This window comes from Bombus impatiens, unplaced genomic scaffold (genome assembly GCF_000188095.3).
Source record: "Bombus impatiens unplaced genomic scaffold, BIMP_2.2 scf_0044, whole genome shotgun sequence".
Lineage (NCBI taxonomy): Eukaryota > Metazoa > Arthropoda > Insecta > Hymenoptera > Apidae > Bombus > Bombus impatiens.
Window position 1 is genome coordinate 1,776,530 of NT_176463.1, and position 21,858 is coordinate 1,798,387.

General features: G+C 27.0%; 5 protein-coding genes across 11 annotated transcripts in view; 3 read left to right on the plus strand and 2 right to left on the minus strand.

Moving 5' to 3' along the window:
* Window positions 1-537: 537 nt before the first annotated feature.
* LOC100745357 (PAX3- and PAX7-binding protein 1) lies at window positions 538-6,460 on the minus strand. Of its 2 annotated transcripts, XM_033323310.1 has the most exons (17): window positions 6,382-6,460; window positions 5,996-6,199; window positions 5,532-5,710; window positions 4,836-4,995; window positions 4,615-4,714; window positions 4,342-4,499; window positions 4,185-4,267; window positions 3,916-4,115; window positions 3,610-3,799; window positions 2,537-2,660; window positions 2,240-2,428; window positions 1,897-2,096; window positions 1,649-1,799; window positions 1,375-1,570; window positions 1,092-1,290; window positions 866-984; window positions 586-637 (listed from the first exon to the last, which is right to left on the minus strand). In XM_033323310.1, the coding sequence occupies exons 2-17, from the start codon at window positions 6,180-6,182 to the stop codon at window positions 586-588; spliced, it is 2,487 nt and encodes an 828-aa protein (XP_033179201.1). In that variant the 5' UTR covers window positions 6,183-6,199; window positions 6,382-6,460. The 2 variants fall into 2 exon arrangements, with proteins under 2 accessions (XP_003485264.1, XP_033179201.1); XM_003485216.4 differs by lacking the exon at window positions 6,382-6,460 and having other exon boundaries at window positions 538-637; window positions 5,996-6,182.
* Window positions 6,461-6,716: 256 nt separating this feature from the next.
* LOC100742367 (GPN-loop GTPase 2) lies at window positions 6,717-8,664 on the plus strand. 2 transcript variants are annotated; one of them, XM_024370671.2, is made up of 8 exons: window positions 6,717-6,805; window positions 6,887-6,965; window positions 7,091-7,198; window positions 7,275-7,573; window positions 7,652-7,857; window positions 7,931-8,045; window positions 8,125-8,320; window positions 8,408-8,664. In XM_024370671.2, exons 4-8 carry the CDS (start codon window positions 7,447-7,449, stop codon window positions 8,643-8,645), a joined length of 882 nt encoding a protein of 293 aa, XP_024226439.1. In that variant the 5' UTR covers window positions 6,717-6,805; window positions 6,887-6,965; window positions 7,091-7,198; window positions 7,275-7,446; the 3' UTR covers window positions 8,646-8,664. The 2 variants fall into 2 exon arrangements, with proteins under 2 accessions (XP_024226439.1, XP_003485240.1); XM_003485192.4 differs by having other exon boundaries at window positions 6,787-6,805; window positions 7,275-7,567.
* Window positions 8,665-8,676: 12 nt separating this feature from the next.
* Window positions 8,677-12,051, minus strand: LOC100745479 (trafficking protein particle complex subunit 13). Of its 2 annotated transcripts, XM_003485217.4 has the most exons (10): window positions 11,595-12,051; window positions 11,279-11,447; window positions 10,995-11,079; window positions 10,765-10,892; window positions 10,573-10,696; window positions 10,401-10,497; window positions 10,102-10,328; window positions 9,939-10,039; window positions 9,690-9,837; window positions 8,677-8,879 (listed from the first exon to the last, which is right to left on the minus strand). In XM_003485217.4, exons 1-10 carry the CDS (start codon window positions 11,635-11,637, stop codon window positions 8,787-8,789), a joined length of 1,215 nt encoding a protein of 404 aa, XP_003485265.1. In that variant the 5' UTR covers window positions 11,638-12,051; the 3' UTR covers window positions 8,677-8,786. The 2 variants fall into 2 exon arrangements, with proteins under 2 accessions (XP_003485265.1, XP_033179240.1); XM_033323349.1 differs by lacking the exon at window positions 8,677-8,879 and having other exon boundaries at window positions 9,081-9,837.
* A 209-nt stretch (window positions 12,052-12,260) lies between these two features.
* Window positions 12,261-15,915, plus strand: LOC100745597 (tectonic-3). Its single transcript, XM_033323380.1, has 8 exons — window positions 12,261-12,625; window positions 12,702-12,962; window positions 13,039-13,214; window positions 13,293-13,655; window positions 13,746-13,979; window positions 14,057-14,216; window positions 14,302-14,498; window positions 14,580-15,915. Exons 1-8 carry the CDS (start codon window positions 12,538-12,540, stop codon window positions 15,663-15,665), a joined length of 2,565 nt encoding a protein of 854 aa, XP_033179271.1. The 5' UTR covers window positions 12,261-12,537; the 3' UTR covers window positions 15,666-15,915.
* Window positions 15,916-17,176: 1,261 nt separating this feature from the next.
* Window positions 17,177-21,858, plus strand: part of LOC100745717 (rho guanine nucleotide exchange factor 11) — a 34,202-nt gene continuing 29,520 nt past the window's right edge. For 3 of the 4 annotated variants that reach the window (XM_012390375.3, XM_012390381.3, XM_012390392.3), the window contains exons 1-2: window positions 17,178-17,600; window positions 21,757-21,858. In XM_012390375.3, the coding sequence (XP_012245798.1) occupies window positions 21,825-21,858 (34 nt within the window). In that variant the 5' untranslated portion in view covers window positions 17,178-17,600; window positions 21,757-21,824. Of the gene's footprint in view, window positions 17,601-21,756 lie in introns of all 4 variants that reach the window. The other variant, XR_004462565.1, reaches the window with a different exon arrangement.

Below are 21,858 nucleotides of genomic sequence, written 5' to 3' on the forward strand. Positions count from 1 at the left end.
CATAATAACAAATGTTACAAAAGCACGATATACCATACATTACTTATATGAACGGGTACACCAGTTTTATATAATAAATGATTTGTTTTTATATAATAAAAGAATCAAAATTTATTTTTTCTACAAAATAAGTTATGTTAAAAGGATTATACATTAGAAACTTTGTTGAAAACAAAAATATTTAGATAACTATGGACTGTCACTATTATACAAAAATATATATTAGCTTATGTACTATACAGTACAATAAATAAAATGAGAAATTTATAAGAATATTTTCTTTAGTTATAATAGGAAAACTATAATAGGCACAATCTAATATTTACATATTTATTTTGATATATTTCTATTTTCATTATTTACAAATTACTATTGGAAAGTATATTATATAATCAGAATCTTATTTAATTTATTTCTATACAAAAAATTACACTTTTATATATTATACATCTAATTGTACTGCAATTTTTCATATACAAGACCTTTTCAATACAAGTATAAAATTATAGATAGGCATTATTAATGAATATCATAAAATAAAAATACCATAAAATATAATTAAGAAATGCATATATAATTAATACATTACAAAGGTTTAATTATTTTTAAGATGGACTTCGAATATTCCCAGGCTTCGCTGTAAAAATGAATAATTAATTTAAAATACGCGAAAATTTAAGTTTGTAGTTTGCTGATAAAATTGATATATTCTATATATAAAAATAATCTATTCTCAATATACAAAATCTAAAATATCAGATATAGTATCTATGATTATTTATTTAATCATTTATAGCAATTATATATTATAAAAAATAAACTATTACGACTCCAACATAAAAAAGCTTATAAAATTTATACTTACTTATGCGCTGGATTTGCTTGATCTAATTGTTCACTGAGTTGCTGGATAAGTGTAGCAAACATTTTGAGATGCTCTATCGTTTCACCCTGCAACCACGCACGAGGAAGTGTACTCATTACCTATTATATAAAAACATAGTATTATAAAAAGATATTTTCTGAGTAACGTTTACTTAAAAGTTTAAAGAGTTATATGAAATATGTTGAAATGAGCAGTATGAACATACCATATTTGCTTTAAATAATGCATCAGTTGGAACAGATACTCTTAAACCCGCTAAAAGATATCTATTTAATAATGAACCAAGAGCTAAATTTTTTAATTGTGTGTCTCCAAGAAGACCTTGCCAGCTCAATAAATTTCTTAAAAGTTTCACAGCCATTGCAAACTGCCTTTGAAAAAATTGATGTTTAGTATCTAAGACTCTAAAATATAAAATTAAAAATTATCAGCATTATTACAAAAATATTATTAATAGCTTTAAATAAAAATGAATATTATATACTAACTGTTTTGGAAAAATTGGTATAAAAACATCATTTTCAACTGCTGATTTAATTTTCTCCAATATGGCATTAAATAATGTTTCTAATGGCTTGCTTGTATCATTTAAATTTGGATATTCCCTAATAAGACGATTTACTGTGCCTACAAGTCGTAATGTTTGTGATGTAGACATTGGATCCCATATTCTTTCAACTATAGCTATAAATAAAAAGTTTTTGTAAATTATTGCAAACTTCTTAACTGGCATTTTAATTATACTAAATAAAATAATCTTACATGTCAACTTAGGTATAACAATTTTTTCTATTGTAAATGGTACTAATCTGACATCTGGATCTCTTTTAAGTGACTCTTCTGTTTCTTTATTATTTAATGCATATAAAAGTAAAGTGTTATACCATTTTGTTCTCTCTATATCTGCACTTTCCTAAAAAAAGAAAAATTTTGATTTAGAGTTAGTATTTTATTCCGTTATTATTACATTTGTAACTAAAATATATGAAAGTTTGATATAATGCACGTACCATAATAGGATTCCATGTCAATAATAGTAATCTAATAATCGGAGAAATAATTTTAGGTATACATAAAGATACATAAGCTTCCATATAAGCATCTCTATCAGTTTCTCTCCAAGACTCCAATTTTGAAAGTATTCCTCTTATTGTGCAATATTCGTCCATGACGTCAGAAAATATTTCTTTACTGTCATTATCAATTTCATCTGAAAATAAATATAGAAAGAAGACATTTTATAAAAGATAAGAATTAATATATAGTGTTAATCCATACTTCATAGACAATAGTAAACATTATAAATTCTACTTCTTCGTAAACTGAATTTAATTAAACTTGTTAAAGTACAACCTTTTGTTTGTTTAAACGCGAGATTTTGCTGCTCAGTAACTTCGTCATCGCTAGACATTCCATCAATATGTTTTGGTAATGTAGGAGCTAATTCTCTAGCTCTTCTTCGACGAGCTCTTCTTCCTTCTCTCTCTGTAGCTCGACGGATACGAGCTTCAACTTCTGGCCCTCTTCGTATAGGTTGTCCTCCTGTAATTTAAAAAATAATTCATATCTAAATTATATTGATCAAAATACACTTTTCATTATATTTTTTATCAGACACAGGTAATTATATATAATACTGAAATAACTGACTTGCAGCTGTTGTAATCTCTTCTGCTTGATCCCTTGTATCTTGTCGTCTTCTTTCCATTAGTTCTATTGCACGTTCATTATAAAGGTTTAACCAGCGCTGCTCCAATCCAATGACCAGCGGCAACTAACAAAAAAGTTACATGTTAACATTGACACAGTAAATTAACTCAATGACATTGAGAATTGTGTTTGTTCCAGAAAATATTGATATCAAAGTAATAATATTTTAATAAATATGTTTTAATATTTATTTTAAATAATTTGTAAAAGGTGAAACAATATATGTCTTTAACATTTGCTGGAACTTAATCTGTAATTCCACAATCATTGGATATCTTTTGCTTAAAAAATTGGAAATTAATATCACAATTTACTTACCACACATATTAATATATCTTTTCAATTCTTATAAATACTTAAAAATATTTTTACTACACAGTAAATAATTTCTTTATACAGAGAAGATACAGACCCCCGGCAATGCAAATATACATTACATAAATGCTATACTTTTTTCTTGCAAATTCCATTCTTTAGTTTAATATGCATTTTTCTTCTTTTCTGAATCTTATGATATATATAAAAATATCAAAATAAAACAAAATAATACATTTAATAATAATTAAATATCAAAATAATACCAAAAATATGTAATAATAGAGAGAGAAATTCTAATTCATTAATAGATACATAAAATATCCTTTAACTTTTATTTTGTAATACATATTTTTAATATTTTATGATTTATTTAAATATATATATAAACTAAAAGAATATTTTACATCTTTTAGTATTTAAATATAGTACTTTTTAATTAATTATATACTCATCAACAATTATCATAATTTTAGCCAATGAATACATAACAAAAGTGTTAGCAATATAAAATATTTAAGAACAAAAATTCTAATACTCTAAAGGAAAGCTATATTGCACATTTTTCATCAAGAAATTTACTTAATAAGAAAAATGCATTGTATATATATTTCTAATATGGCTGAGTAATTATACAGCCAAAAATTGCATGGAAAACCCCAGTGCACATAAAAAAACGTGACAGCGTATAAACCCACCTTCTCATCAAGACACTCTACCAAGTCAGTGACATACCCACGCAACTCTTGGTAATATCTGAAGCGCTGCGCAAGCTGCGGTGCACGAATTTCAGCATCATCCAGTTCTTTCACAGTTTGTCCTAACTCTTGCTCTAAACGATCCTGATCTAATTGATGACGTCGATGCACTTCTTTTAAACTGTCCAATCTACGAATTATATTTTTCATTCTGATTTTATAGGAATAAAAACTATATCCATATTTTATAAATTTTAAAAGTTTCAAAACTGTATTAGATCAAAATTTTAATTTAGTTATTGTTACCTTGCACGCATTTTATTCACAACCTCTTGAGGAGTGATTGGTACTATTTTTGTAGGATCTGGGGGTTGAATCACTGGAGGAGGTGGTGGAGCTGGCATCATTACCATTTCCAGAGATATTCCACTTCCCATCATTGAATTGACGTTCATACCCATTGAATATTGTTGTTGCATCATGGAATCTTGTTGCGCTGCTGCAATCTAAACATTTTTATTTATATTATAAATGTAATAGTGCATGCTGCACAATTTTTTCAATACAAATGTTACCTGTGCACCAGTCACTCCTTTCCTAATTTGTTGAGCTTCCCACTCTTCTTCTTCGTTTTCGTGTTCACTTTCATCATCAGAAACTAAAAAATACATACAATGCATTCACTTATCTATTTAAGAAAAGATCGTAAATAATAAATAACCAAAACCTAACGTTTTAATGGTACTTGTGAAGCAAGGAAGGCTTCTCTCCTTTTCTCTTTATCACGCGCTTCAGTGTTAACAGTCATATCAATTCGGTCTTGTGAATCATCATCATCACTTCTATCATGATCTTCTTCCCTAATAAGTCTTGATTTACCTTTATCATCGCTGAAAAAATTAACATAGTAATCAAATGTTTTGCAAAATAAATTCAACATTTAATAGCAGTTAATCAAATTGTATAGGGGCTATACCATGTTAATTATGCTATAAAACATATTACCTTTGTTCTTCTATAGGAATATAATCAGTTCCTAACTCTCTTGCCTTTTGTCTGCATTTCCTAGCTGCATGGATCATTGCAGCATCTGGTATGCAACCACCTTATAGATACAAAATAATATTTGTAAACAATGTTATTAGAATATTAAAAAAAATAAATATAAAAGATACAAAATAATGAAAGTTTTGAACATTATAGATACAAATAAAAACATTACATACTTTCAAGAAGAATTTTCATTGTGTCAGCTTTATCTGTATTTCTTCTAAATTTATGACTACGTGGTTCATCTTCCTCTTCATCAGATGTATAATCATCCTTTCCAGCTGCCAATGCAGCTCGTCCATTCAGAATTAAAGGTCCTGCATTTTTTATTTTTACCTAGTAATAAAAAATTTTAACTTAATAGAAGAAATAATAATTTAATCAATTAATTGATTAATAGTTATTATTGAACAGACATAGCTAATAACATATTATATTGAAAGATTAGAAAGTATTTTTGTATTTTAGAAAAGTAAAAAATTATTAAACATTGTTAAAATGTAATATTAATATCTTCCTTATAAAAAGATTTAACTAATTGTACACATTTATATCTTAATAATTATATGTACATACATACTTAATATATTTAGAACTTATTTGTATTGCATTATATGAATGTATATTTATTATGTTAATAGAATCACATTTCACATAAAATATGTTAAAACATTTTCACATTTCAAAAATAACACAGCTTACAAAAAGTAAATTCTAACAAAGTTATATTTGCACATATTGACAATCTTTGTTATACTTTCATGAATACTAAATATGAAGTATTATAAAGAAATAAATTTTGATTTAAGAATAACAAAATGTTTTACGTCTGGGAAATTCTAATAATAATAAACATCATAGAAATAGCTTACTACTAGATCATCTGTCTTTATTTCTAATTCTTTTTCCACTTTAACGGACATGTGCGGTTGCTCAGAGTCCATTTGCATTTTCTCTTCACCTTTCTTTTTTCTCCTTTCGTGATCTAGTTGTTTCATCAATTTTTTGCTCCTAGATGATTTCTTCACTTTAAAGACTTCTCCATCATCCGCTGTAAGATAACAGATTATTAGATTTTTATTATATGTAATATTTGGAACCTCTCCAAAGAATTTTATAATTACTGAATAAAATATGATTAATTGAAATGTTTTTAAAATTGCATTAATTTTTTATGATTTCAATATTAAATATAACGAAATTCGTAATTTTAATATCGTATGCAACTTGTTTTAGCTGAAATTATTATAAACATAAGATCCCGAAACACATTTTCATTTTATGATAAATGCATTTGTGCATATGTACGTGCATGTACAATCTTCAAAAAAATTACCTTCTTCCAGCTCCTCTCCAAAACTGAGGAGCGTCTGCTTTGGTTTATCCTTCTTCTTTGTTTTCGATTTTACAGGCTGGGTGTCCTCCACTTCCATCCTATTTTCATTATCTTCATCATCGTCGTTGAAAGGTCGACGGCGGATGTTTCTCTTCGGTTTATTAAATAATGACATTGTCCTTAACATCAACCAGTCTGTTTAAACTATTCACACATATATAATATCCTTAGGTTAACTTCTTAAATTACTAATGTTAAAAAAATAATTTAGAATTTCATATCATGTAAGCTAATATAACAAAAAATTTTGTAAAATGTGCATTTACGACTTCATATAACGTATTTTAAATTCATAAATACGCAACATTAATAAAAAAACGGGACACCTTTGTGAAATCGTAATATGGATTATCCGTTGAATAAGAATCGTTGTAGAATCGGCTCGAAGTAAAGCTTCTAAACTTTGTACACATGAATTTAATGCATTTCTCTGTTTGAGTTACTGATTGGCTTACCTTTGCTTATTTTCATGTACATTTAATTTTTATATTAAATTTTCATTTCTCTCGCTAATTGCTCCTGCAATTTTATGATTTTTAATTCTTTTTATATCAAGCTTATTATTTCATATTAGGCTTTTGTTATCATAACATTATAATGTAACTTGAAGAAAATTACTATAATATTACCAGTGTAGTTACCAACACTTACTATAATTTTAAAATGTACTAGAGACATATAGTGTAAATTGAGCGATTATTTTGTATGAAATTAATAGAAATTATTTAACATGTTTTTAATATAATATAGGTATGTTTTATTCGTTAAATTATGTTTATATCAGTACTATAAATTTTATACATTTTTTAATACTTGTAATTTAAATTGCAGATAACCTAGCAAATATGAAAAATCATTCTTGTGTAGTTACTCACGGTCATCATACTGATATTGCTTTGAAGATTTATAGGTAATAGAATAAAGAATATATTCATTTTTGTTTTCATAATTTGTATTTGTTTTAGATAAAAATTATAGATTTAAACTGCTTAAGAATACTTTTTTAAATCAATAACTATTTATATTTGTTTTTAGTAACCGCATATTATTAATCATAACACATTTTAAAAAATTTGGATCGCTGATAGCCATAAGCCGTGGATCTTCATTCAATCAGTATAATAATAGTATATATTCTACCAAGTAAATAATATTATCATTATGTAACGTATCTATAGTTACAAATTATTTTAACAGTAAATGATAACATTGATTTTAGAGTATTGTTTGGGAAAGATGATGTTGAACTTGTGGCAGCTGCCCGATATATAGCAGAGCAAATTAATGTAGATAAACCATTATTAATTTCAATATCTTTAAAGGATTATGAACCAGATACTTTAAAACCTATAGTTGCAGCTATAAATGATATGAAAGTGTGAGAACCAAATATGAGTTTAATATTTGGTCAATTAGTTATTGGCCCACCTGGGAGTGGAAAAACTACATATTGTTATGCTATGGCCAAATTTTTGGAGAAGCTTGGAAGAAAAGTAGCTGTTATTAATATTGGTAAAAGCTAATAGTATTTTAATGATTAATAGTAATTGAAACCTTACATTTGTGTATTTAAACAAACATACTATTATGTTACAGATCCTGCAAATGAAAACATGCAATATACACCAACAGTAGATATATCTGAATTAATTAAACATGAGGAAGTAATGTCACACTATGGACTTGGTCCAAACGGAGCACTGGTGTACTGTATGGAATTTTTAGAAGCTAATATAAAATGGTTAATTACAAAAGTTTTAAATTTGAAAGATCATTATCTTATATTTGATTGTCCAGGGCAGGTTTGTATTTATATACATACATAAATATTGCACTACTAAGATAATTACATATTGTATTCATGTTTATTAATAGGTTGAGTTATATACACATCACAATTCAGTTAGTGTAATTGCCGAAAAATTAGGACAAAATTTAGTAAGATTATGTAGTGTGCACCTTGTTGATTCTCATCATTGCAGCGATGCTGGTAATTTCTATATATAGTACACCATAATTTGACAGACTTGTAATTAAAAAAGATAATATATAACTTTTTTTTATTATAGGTAAATACTTATCTTCTTTAATTCTTTGCACAACAACTATGTTAAAATTAGGTTTACCTCATGTTAATGTGATGACCAAATTTGATGAAATGAAAAAATTTAGTCACTGCCTAGATTTTAATATAGATTTCTATACAGAAGTGTTGGATTTGAACTATTTGCTAGATAAATTGGATGAAGGCCCTTTTACATCAAAGTAAGATTTTCTATTAAATTTTATTATTTTTAATAAATTTCTATGAATCAATCCAAGTATAAAATTTGAAATATTTTACATTTATAGATACAAAAAATTAAATGCAGCATTTGTATCACTCGTAGAAGATTATAGTCTTGTTAGCTTTATACCATTAGATATTTCTAATCAAACATTGTTATTACAAGTAAAAAATGCAGTGGATAAGGCTAACGGTTATATTTTTGGCGGTAACGAACCTCAAGATGTTCAAACTTTACTTGCTTGTGCTGTAGGAGCAATGAGTGAAACTGAGAAAATGTCTACAATAGATGCTTATTTTTAAAGAATTTATTTTATAAAAATCATTGTCCTTATTTTTTTCCTTTCCATATTTGTATTCCTTAATATATTAATAAACGTCTATTTATTTAGTAAAATATATTAGGTTAATGAACGTAATTTTACTAACTACTTAACCTTTTGACTAGTCTATTTGGCTAACAAATATTTGTGCCAAGTCATCATAATCATATACCCTCTTCAAAAATGTATCCGTTAATTTTAATCCCGAAATTGTCTAAAGTATATATAATAGTATTAAATAATATGCTGAAATATTTATAGACATGCGTTACGAAAAGTAGTACGTTCCATTTGTCTTACGAAGACAATTTTCTTTGGATTCTGTGACCACGAAAAGCAGCGCGTTTCAATTGTAAATCGAAAGGTAACATGTTCTTATTTATAGCGACAAAGAATAACTCGTATTGTTTTTCCGCTATAAAAACTACCACGTTTCAGTAGTTGTCGTGAAAAACAACATGTTCCACTTGTAGCTGTTAAAAATATTATGTTAAATAGGTTGTCTAACATTCTACTATAAGAATAAAAAGGTAAATGGTTCTTTTAAGTGAAATAAATGTCTTTAGTAAAATAAGTAGAACTTAATCAAATATAAACAAACTAATTTATTTAATTAATAATATTACTATAACATTGAATACATTCCCTTAGAATAAGACCTTTTAAGCACTAATGCTGATCAATTTTTAATAATTGAATTTTAGTATCTTATACATTTTATAATCTATATTCTATAATATACTACTTTGAGACGTACCGTTTCAAAATTTTCATTTACGTACCTTTTTTATTTGAATCTTCGTAGGACAAATAAAACCTGCCACTCTTCGCCGCAATGTTCGAAATATGATATTGCTCGTGGTGTACTGTGAATCGTGCTCCTTATCGTGATTAATGTTAAACATGCTAGTTATTGATGGAAATGATGAAACGTGCTAGTCTTCATAAGACAAACGAAATGTACTACTTTCCGTAACGCACATCGTAATGTAACATCATTATAATGTTTATACAAAATACTTACTATTATACCACTACGTAAGGGAATTAAACATAAAGGAATATCTATCGAAACACCAGGTTTCAATGTTCCTATGATTGTATTAGATATTCCACACCATGCTATAGAGTTACTTGATTCCAAACTTAACATTAAATCCATGCTTCTTTCACTAATGGTAATGATATAAATATTTTAATCAGTACAACTATTAGAATTTAGAACTATTTTTCTTCTCTGTATCATATATATGTACATGATATAAATACTTACGACGTATTTATTATATGACAATTGAAATTTACTGATTGTTCAAGGTAAACTGTGAGAGGAATATTTTTCATTGTAACTCGTATATCACCAAATTCAGGTGCCTAAAATTAGGTAAAGGATTACAAATATGATATATTTATGAATGAAATGATAAACTACAAACCATTCTTTGTAATTGACTTGTTTGTAATCTTCCTCTTTCCCCCAAGTTACTTCTCCAAACAATATCTAACTTTCCAATGTTTGTTGCATTATGCATCATTTTTGGATCTTTTAATAAACTCAATTGTGGTTTTAAACAATATAAATATTGTCTACTACAATCGGTATCTAATATATTAACTAATCCATAAATAGATTCTCCCTTTTCATTCGTATTTAACGTTGATACTAGAAATATAATAATTATCATACAAATTCAGGTTCATAATCATCTAAACCAATCATTTTAAGTGAACCCACCACTAAATAAATGAGATGATTCAAGCGAAACCTTTTCTAAACAAATTGGGCCAGCTGTGAGATTCTGTATTTGTGCTTCCAGATATACTTCATCTGACTTCAAAAAGATTATACATATCATTTTAATCAATTAAATATTACTATTATAAAAAAATTATTACCATAATATTACCTCTGCATTGTAAAATTTTGTTTTAACATCTAATGGTTTTACCACTTGAAATTTAAAGTACTTTCTAAATGATTGTGCAGTGCTACTTAAATTTCCTGGGGTGTAAGTTACTTCACATACTAATCTGGAAAAGTATACATTGATTAATTATTTACTCAACACATATTACAATTTTAATGGCTGGCCTCTTACATATGTGTGCCTATTTCTTTTACTTCGTGGTGTATGACTTCATCAACTGTACTGTCAGGTGCTAAATCTTTCATTTCTCCACTATTACCACAAAGAGATATATTCTGTGTGCTTGTTTGTAAATCTGCCTACAATATGAAATATATTATCGTTTATAAGTTTTATATGACACATAGCATACATACAGTTATTATATCTTATTGACTAATTTATTTGTACAATTAACTTACTTTAACAGTAACATTCTTTGCGATCTGATTGCTGCCGTTATGTACACAAAGATAACTTGAAAATATTTCACCTAAATAAATGTTACTGAAAGAATATACATACATAAAATTTCAACATAAATTATTTTTTGTGAAATTATATTTAAGTAAAATAATCATATACATATATTATTACATTGTATAATTATCATTGTTCATATATGAAATATGGATAATTAATTATAAATTACATAGCTCAAAAGCTCAAAATAAATTTTAATTATGATATATAATCATGTACATACCCAAAACTTTGCGGTAATACCATAAACTGTCCTACTGCAAGGGTTTCCATTCCTTGTAATGCAGTACAATCATTCTTAAGCTCATTATTTAAAGTATTACCAGGAAGATCTGTTGAATCACAAGTAATAACTACTGGACTTGCAAGCGTAGGTCGTGTTAACCTCATTACTAAAAATGGTAAAAAACAAAGATACAATTATTAGTGCTATATGTAGTATACATATTGCTATACGATAGTCTTAGTTAATATATCAAAATAAACAATATGTTTTGTTTTCTTTTAATTTAAAACGACATCAAAATCGTTTTTATTACCTTTCAATTCTAGTAGATGTTCACTTTTTGGTTTAGTTTCCATTTAGATTGTGAAAGATAAATAGCAGAGATGTTTACAAAAATAAATCTTTATTAATGTCAAATGAGAATAGAGCTATCACTAAATGTCACTTAGAAAATACATATAACCTAAGCCTGTGATACATAATACACATAACATTCAATTCGATTCGATTTATCAAATCGATAGTTTAACAAAAAGCATTAGATTATCTTTAAAAATAGTATTTTAGAGGCATTCTGCTAATTTTCTTGATTTTTGTTTTTTAAATTCAAAAATAGTTGTAAGTATTATAATTGTAGAAATCTGGGAAAAACATGAAAGAAAACGATACAATACTTTCGATTTTACAGGATGTTTATGATAAAAGATATCTGTAATAAAAATTAATACAATCTATAATATATGATAAAATGTTTAAATATTAAATATACTACATTTAACATTATAGGACTTTACAGCATGTATAACATTGAAAAAAATAAAATTGAAAATTTTATGATGCACTATATGATTAAAACTTGACAAGAGGGCGCACTTATATGATGCACCGCACACCGCACCCTGAATGTGTCAACAAATGTATCATAATACATTTGTAATTCAAAGATTGAATGATCATTTATTTATTTTCAATTGTTTGAATAAGATATGTGTATGTATAATAGTATCACATATATTTCTTTAATTTGTTATTTGAACTAGTATTTTCAACTTCTCATTCGTAATCCTTATGTTCTGGAGATAAAGAAAAGAATGTATTGATCAGAAATACGATAACGAACAATGATTACATACTAACAAAACTTTTGTTACAAAATATGTGTACTACATTATACAAGCGTGGTATGTTTAAAGCCACATATGACACCAATTTATTAATTCATTACAATATGTAATAAAATGAAATGATCTTATGGAATGGCTGAATTGCATATAATTGGTCGAATTTCGTCCGCAAAAGATTTCACACAAACACGACTTTTATGCAAGTGGAGTTTTCACGCCGGTAATGGAATCATTATCTTATAAAACGTTTATTATTATTTATTATCATATACTTGATAATTTTATTTTTTTCATAGGTAGTGGATGGAAAATTTTAGATGGTTGTGAAGAGGGACAAACTCAAGAAAGTTGTGATCTATATACAAATAAGCCAGTTTGGGACCATCCCATAGATATACACTATACAACACAAACTCTTCAAAATTCACCAAAACTTTTGTTACAGATATTTCATAGAGATACACATGGAAGAGTATTATTTGGGTCGTATGGTGTTTGTAATATCCCTTTATCTCCTGGATTGCATTCAATAAAGTGTCATACGTGGAAACCAATTGGTAGGTTGAATATTTTTTAATGAAATTTTATTAATACCTTGTTATATTTCATGTTTATTTTGTTCCTGATATATAGGTAATTGGAAAGATAGACTAAGAGATAAGTTTTTGGGGATAACTTTACAATTGAAATCACCAAGTGTTTTAGTTAATTCCTTGGATAGATTTGAGTTACTTACAGAAAGTATGGGTACAGTCAAAATTGAATTGCATATAATTGCACGACATTTTGAAAAATATGGATGTCATGTATGAATGTACATTATTTCAATATATCGTATAGTTAAAGAACATGGAATAGGAATTTATTTGTCAATAAATATATCCTAAATTATAAAGCATATAGAAACAAAAGTCAACATGTTTACAACAAAATTTATGTTAATGGTTTTATACCTTATATTAAATGAATCAATATATGCAAAGAAACTTGAAGAAATATTTACATGTATGAATGAAACAGAATGTGATGAACTAATAGAAAAGGACATTTTAGAAGAAACTTCAACTACTACTGAAAATATTTATAACACAACTAATAACATTATCAGTAGTTCTATGTATCCAACGCAAAGTCCAAAAATTCAAATAATACCAACAACAGAGATGCCTCATAAAATACAGTTCAATAATGAATTCAGAAACCAAAGTGTATATAAAATGCATTCTGATATATGTGAATGTGATTTAACAGTAAATTTTTGTTTTTTAATACCTTATACAATTTTGTATTAAACACGTAATTTTTTTAAGTTAATTTAAAATTTTTTGTTTATATAATAGATATCATCTTGTGACATTAATTGCTGTTGTGACAAAGATTGTAACAGCTTCCATTTTACTGTGTTTTCGTACTGTGAAAGTCATCAACCAGAATTATTTGATAAACGTTATTGTTATAATAGAAATTTTATACAACGAAATAATACTCCATTTATACTTGAAAAATTGGCAAATAATCTCTTTTGTATTTTATATGATAATCTTCCACCTACTTATGATATTAACAATAAATTGGTAAGATTAGTATGTATACATGTTAAATTACATTTTACTATAAAATTATAATTTTTATTTTACTTTATTTTAAATAGGATATAAAAACCGAAAAAGATTTAAGGAAAGCAATAAATTCAAATAGACCGACGTGGAAATGGGAAGACCAATTACATGTACCTGGATATAATACTTTTAGTCATTATCAAGATGATGGTGTTATATGGATAGTATATAATAATTATATTCAACCTTTTGGTATATATAACGTTATTTTTATTAGTATATTAAAATTTTATTAAATTAATATTTCTTTATCAATATCTCTTTTTTATAAATTTAGAAATACTACAATCTGGATTTACTCCATTGTGTTCTTTTAAGAAAACTTTAAAATATCTTCATGGTTGGAAAGATCAGTGTTTGCAAACTGAATTAATTAACACAAATAAGTTTTTATTTCCCATGGCATTTAATAATTTTACAGTTATAGTATCTCCTCATTTATTAAATGAAACATATATTCAAGTATTGGATCAGGTATATAAAAGATAGTAACTATTTCTAAAAAGTTATATATCCAATAAAAAAGTTAATAACATTGAAATTTATAATTTCCAGGTTTGCCCCCAAAATGTATGTTTATCTTTAACTAGTTATTATTGTAAACATTATTGGAAATCTTGTAGCAATAATACTGTGTTAGGATCATGTTCCAATGGAAAGTGTTATAACATTGTAACAGGTGTAAAGTACTTGATTGTTCACAATGGCTCTATGGGAATTAATAATGTTGATGTATATTTTAACATAGGTAATGTTTCTCGACATTTTTATCAACAATTTGAAGTAACTTATGAATGGGCAGAATTGGATAAAGAGAAAAGCTTCTTTCTGAGTGGTAATCCTGGTTATATTATTGGAAGGCCGTTAATTATTGGCACCTTAAAAATAAATAAGACTAATAAGGTGGAAACTAGATACATCAATTTTAATAAAACTAGTAGTTTTTTGACATTACCTATAGCTACAAAAGCTGGCGAATGTAATAAAATCGATAGGTATACTCTTACCTTTGGAGAAGATATTAAGCTAAAGTGCTCTGTATTTATACACACTAATAATTTTAATACAATGTCTTGTATAAAGTTACAAAATCTTACTATGCATTTTTTAATGAAAGATTCTCTATTTAATGTTACACAAACAGACCAGTACAATATTTATGTTGCAAAGACAGGCAATTTTTCCAGCAATGATATCACTGATTGGACACAAATTTTACTGGATAGGATACCACAAAATGTTACAGTAGCACAGGTTGTTAATGGTCGTTTATATTGTTCAGGACTAATAACATCTGTACATTTAAACATTTTATATTCTGCTTTAAAAAAATCCGAGACATTAAACAATTACATTATAGTAGGGATTGGTATTAAATTTTCTGCAGAATTCAATATGTCTTGGTCTAAATGTTTATACGAAAACTGTTCAGATATACTTAAAACAGACATTATTAGTTATGTTACATTTCATGATATATCGAAGCCATCAAAGTATTACTTTGCAGGAGGACCTAACTTAGATATTACTTTGCCATATGATTTTTTTTACCCTTTTTTGAGTAGTTCAACCTGTATTAAGTCAAGTATCTTTTTAATCAGTATAATATCAACTGTAGCTTTGCACAATTTATCTTACTGATCTTAATCATTAAAGTATATATTACATTTTTGTACTTAGGATACATATTTATTTACTATAATATTAAAAGTGTGATTTTGTACAATTTATCTTATTGATTTCAAAATCTCAATGATTACACCAATTCGTTATCAAAATGTATGTTTTATCAAAGTACATAAGACACATATTACAATTTAAATTATGCACATGGGATAGAATAAAAGTAATTTTACATTTGTAAATAAAAGAAGGAGAAATCATATAAAATACTAAAACTGCTATTTTATGATACATTTAATTTATTTTACTCATGAAACAATGTGTGTTTAAAATAAATAAATAGAAAATGCTTTGTAATAGTTCGTTTCATTCCCCTAGTAATAGAAAATATACATATATTTATATTTTTTAATTTTTAATATTTTGTTATCCCCGATGTAATTAAAAAATTTTTTTCTGGATCTATTGTTCTTGAATCAAAATCTTTTCTGTTTTGTATCCAAATGTATGACGTCGTTAACTAAGTCCTGCGAATCACTCGTAGATGCTGATAGACTATAGCAGTTCATATTTCGCGCCGATTTTGTTCCATTTCTCGAAAATTAACCATTTCCGTTTTTCAAAAAGAAAAGTTTTTGAGTTGCATTATCACATGAGACGAAAAGTGGATACATTATTACAAACGAAGTTATTTGGATGCAAATATACTTCATATATTCCAAGATACAACATCCACGATCATAAAGTAGTTTCCTGTCTACCGTAGAATGGAAAAAGTGTAATTTATTATGAATATTTGATGCTTGGTAAAACATTCAAAGCTGCACTTTGCAGTCACCAATTGATGAAAAGAAAATGAAAGAAGAAACGTTTTTCTATTGTTACTGATGTCAAAGCGGTCAGAAGTAATGTTGCAGCCTGATAATGCTGGATTGCACGTTATTAAAACCACCTCTGAAACTATATCAAAGTCGGGATGAGTTCTTTCTCACCTTGCTTACTCCTCAGTTAGTGTACCTTTGGACAACTACCTGTTTCAATTAATGCAACGATTTGAAAGTGTAGCTCATCAAAAATGACCATGAAGTGAAGAATTGAATTGATAATTTTTTCACATTCAAGGAATAAGTATTTTTCTATTGTGGAAATAAGAAAAGGTAATAAAAGCTAGAGATCATTATTTCAATTGAGAAAAAATATTTTAATAAATATTTTCCGGTAAGAAATCTGCAAAGTTTAGTCAACGATTTAATAACATTTATCTTTATCTATGCGCATATTATTACAGATACATTATCCAATGATTCAGTAATATTTTAGAATAATATTAAATGATTGGTTAAAAACTGCATCAAACGCATTTCAAAAGAATCATCATAATATGAAAGAAAATTCACTAATGTAACGTTAACCAATGCGAGTCGTCCGTTTAAATCGTTCGCCAATCAAACTTGGTTTGTCTCTTCTCTAAAATCTTGCCACTATAAACTTGGTACGAGCTATATGTCTATGGTACGAGCTCCTGCAGCTGTCGTGTTGCACTATGGGACGTTGGGTTGTGCTTCGCTCCAATACAAGATGGCTGACACTTGTTAGTAGTGTATTTTCGTTTTATCGAATGTGTATTTTATAAAAAAATCAGTGCCTTCGTATTCACGTATGGTGCGTGCATGTTTGTACAACTAGTACAGAAGTGCTCTTTCTTTTTTTACCAAATAGTTCCCTTATCATGTATTATCAAGAGATATCAAAATGTGCCGTGAAAGTGCTAGAGGCAGAATAATTACCCGTCACCAGCCATATTCATATGTGTTCTTTTGTTATGACAATTGTGATATAATTCTTGTGGAATATAGTGCCAAGGTGAAGTGATATCTCGCTTTGTTGCGCTTCTATTCCGTCACTAGTGTTTTGTACAAGATTCGTTCCACTACAAAATAGATTAAATGAAAGGTATGTATGTATTTGCTCTATCTTCGGTACGCCTATTCACGAGATATTCTTGAAACCGTATATTCGTGTATTTTCTCTTTTTTCGATTGTCTTTTTCTATAGCTCCTTGTGCTTACAAAGTATAAGAACCGACTGACCTATTAACCTGTTATATCGATTAACATGATGTCATATATGGTTTCTTAGCTTTTCTTTGACATATTCTTTCAATTTTAGTTGCTGTCATTGTTTTATAATTTCTTAGAATCGTATAATTTCCAATTGGCGGCCCTTTAACGATCGTCAATGACTGTTGCAATGTATTATTGAAATAAACCCTCGATTTTTAACATTGCTTTAATATAATTCTTATCCGCGTAATTCTATTGTTTACGATACCTCGACATAAAAAGTCTTACAGTTCAGGGACGAGAATAAGCAAACTAAATATGGCAGTAACATTAGTAATGAAATTTAATCATAGTGCGTTGTTAGAAGAAAAATATTTCGGTTTAATTTGATGTCTTATGGAACTTTGTTTATTTTATCCTCAACATGATTTTTGACAGGAATAAATATATAGAAAATTTTGGAATCAGCATTTTCTGTTTATTCTACTTAAATTAAATATAATGATCTATATACTAACTTTAATATTGCATTTTATGCAAATGTTTTCACTTTTTTGAGGAGTAATATTTCGTTTATAATATATAGACGACATTTAAGAAAGAAATATTTTATATTAAATTTTTATAAGTACCAAAAAAACAACAAAATTTATCACAAATTAAATATTTACTATAATCGTTCGTTACGAAAAAGTGATTTAATAAGTTGGTGATCTTGATAGTAACAATGGTTAACAAGAAAAAAAGTTGTTCAGAACGTCATTACTGCGTACGATTCGTTCAAAATTCGTCGTAAGAGGATTCGGCTCATGTTTTGCACAAAACATGTGTGTAAATTACCAATATGATATCGAAGTTACTACTAAACCGATCTTACGATAAATTGATGTGATGTATCACGAAGTTTAAATAAAAAATTGAAAATTTTCGATGACTATATTTGCTATTTATGACGAATACTTTTAATATGTACTACGACATAATATAATTTAATAAGTAATTTATAAGATTTTTATTCCTCGGTTTTTATCTGTCATGGTAATTTTAATTATATGGTGATTTTATGGTAATTTCCTACGCAACTATTACAAAAAAAAGTAATTTTCGTTTCTCGCACTCATAACTCATAACTCATTGTAATTATTTTGAAATATTATTTTTAAAATCTATATAATATTCTATATTATATTCTAAGTTCTTGTTTTATTATCATAGCTTATTATTTATTAACGTAATATTTGATTTTTTAAAATTTAAATTATGGTGTATAATATCACATAATTTACGACCAACTCAATTAAATTACGAGTTGTAATAATTGCAGTTACTTTCTTTAATGAGGTATAAAATTATTTACAGATTACCATAAGTTCCATTAGATATTTAGAAGAATTTGTGGGCAAAAGAATAAAATCGCGTTGAAATGTTCTCGTCCTTAATTTAAACTAGGCATCGAGTGCATTAACTACTTTGAACACTATGTTATATTACGGTATATCACTTATAAAGAATTAATTATCATTTAATTTTCAGTAATGTTATACCGTTTCATACTTAGGCATTTATAGAAAACCTTTTTTCTTTTTAGTCGGATGTGCTTTAAACATTTTTTTATTATTTTACATAATGATCGATATCGTGGAACAAAAACAAAAAATAAAAAGCTTTTTTCTGAAAATGTAACGAAAAAATTCACGAAATCAAATATAAAATAATTTTCATGCTAATGAAATCAATTTGCTTACTTTTAGCATGATAATAATATTTTCCGGAGCAATAAAGAAATTATTTGTACAAAAAATCTACTTCGTCAGTAAAGAAGCAATTATTATTCTATTGTTTACGTTCTATTAAATTAGCTTCAGTAGCTATAATAATCGAACTATAAAGGAGCATAATATGAAAATTTATGCTCAACTATCTTATTAATGAGAACTGACAAATCATTAAATTTTCAAAACTGTATTTATGGTATCATTGAGTTATTTGTTTATTAGAATTTAATTAATTACACGCATTTTCTGTCAAAAGAAACGATACGATTCTCGCGTATATAAACTGAAATGTCGTATACAGTTTTATTTTATTTGTCTTCACTGGACAAATTTCAGTGGGACGTGTTCTTAAAATATTTCAGTCGGATAAGGGTTAAATATGCATCTAGTAGGCCAGTCTTGTGCTATTTTAAGAATAACAAGTATATAATAACATCGAATATGTCCTGATGTGATTATCGATCTTCTATAGGAAAACAATTTTTTATCGAAAAAGAAAAAGTGGATAAAGTATTGGATTCTAGAGATTTATCTGTAAGAATACAAGTGTAATAAACATCTCGATATAAAAGTTCTCTTTTAAAGAATTACGATGTGCACAAAGCGAATCGTTAACTCTTTCTAATCGTGCTTCACTAATGATTCGATAAGTTTTTATAGTCATAACTATATAATTATCATAGTTATTAGAATCTTCTAGAATTATTATTTATATGGGACAGTTAATAATAAATCTGAATAGATTGTCTTTACTGCTGAAAGTATGAATAAATCTTGTAAAAGTTGAGTACTTCTTAGAAGACACGTCTTCTACATACGACACTTTTATATGTAATAAATATTATGTAGAAATTTAATTCTTTGATTGTTTTTTTTTTTAAATAAGATAAACAGAAAAGATATTTTTTTAATAAGATTTTATTGAGCGCGTTAATTATTTCTAAAAAGCATCTTATATTACTAAAGAATTAAATAAGGATTCATTTTTTCAATTTTACATTGTTCCATTAACAAGAGTTCTTAAGAAGTTTCATTACTTTAGGTTTTATTATATGACAATTAATTGAAAATCGTAAAATACATAAATTCGGGATATTTATGGATGCCGCAGTAATAATAATAATTAAACAGGGACGTAAAATATATATGATTATAAGCTCGTGAAAGTACACAGCAACGATAGACATAATCCCGTTGATAAGGGGACATGATTATTTATTAGCTTCGTACGCCGTAAATGATCAAATATCCTGCATTCGTTAAGGAGCAATTACTCTTCAAAATATAACAGTTGTTTTAATACATACCCCTATTTTAAATCATGATCTGTTAATTAAATCAAAATATTTTGTATTCGACAAATTTAATTGTATTTTAGATAATTTTACAGATTTTATTCAATTTGTTTGTAAATCAGTAGAATAAATTTATAGAATTTTATATATTAGATAATTTCCATATTTTATCGATTTTGCATTGAGGTAATGTTGCAAGTGAAAAAGATTACGATCCAATGATTACGTAACTTCCGTAGAAAAAATTCTGGTGGAAAGAAAATTTTGTTACATGTTAAATTATTAAACACTGAAAGTTTCCTTATGTTTTCTTTTATTGTTTTCTCCAAAAAATCTTAATTTTCAAATATCTACAATATTTATTAATCTTATGTGATAGTAAATCTTATTTGTTATTTTAATTTCGTCCATCCAATATTTAAGGATAGAATATTAATTATCACTATAACATATACAACATTCTTTTTATCATTCTTCTAAAGCCAATATCAACATTAATAGTTCTATTCACTTAAAATCCATCTCTGTAATATTACATTTGTCGTGACTTAACATTCTATTTCTGTAATATTACGTATGTAACTGGATTGCATATATATACAATCTCTTATTATTAATACAAAACTATCATTTTTCCAGAAAATCTTCTTTATTACATTTCTATAAACATTTATATAACGAACTAAAAAAAATATTGTCGCATCTTGCTAAAATGAAGTGAACTCTTAAGGGGTTAAAAACACGATAAAACTCGTATTCCTACCTCTGCTGTTTAAAAGGGTCTACGAAATCGATGTTTCCCATCAACTGTATTTTCTCCCTACTTTCCTGCTCTTCGCGCAGAAGCTTTATTTTTCTCGTAGCAATTGTTCGAGTCGCAGAAAGAAAGAGAATAATTGAAAAAAAGCAATAGTTTATCGAATGACGATTATTCGACTTTCGGAAAGTTGTTAATATTATTTCATTTTGGTTGCAGGTCATACAGTCGTGCTGCAGCTGGGGCAGAGGTGAGGGGAGGCCAGGCGGAGATCGAAGAAGGGATGAATGGAACGGCGGCGTTGCGACGCAGCGTCGGGGG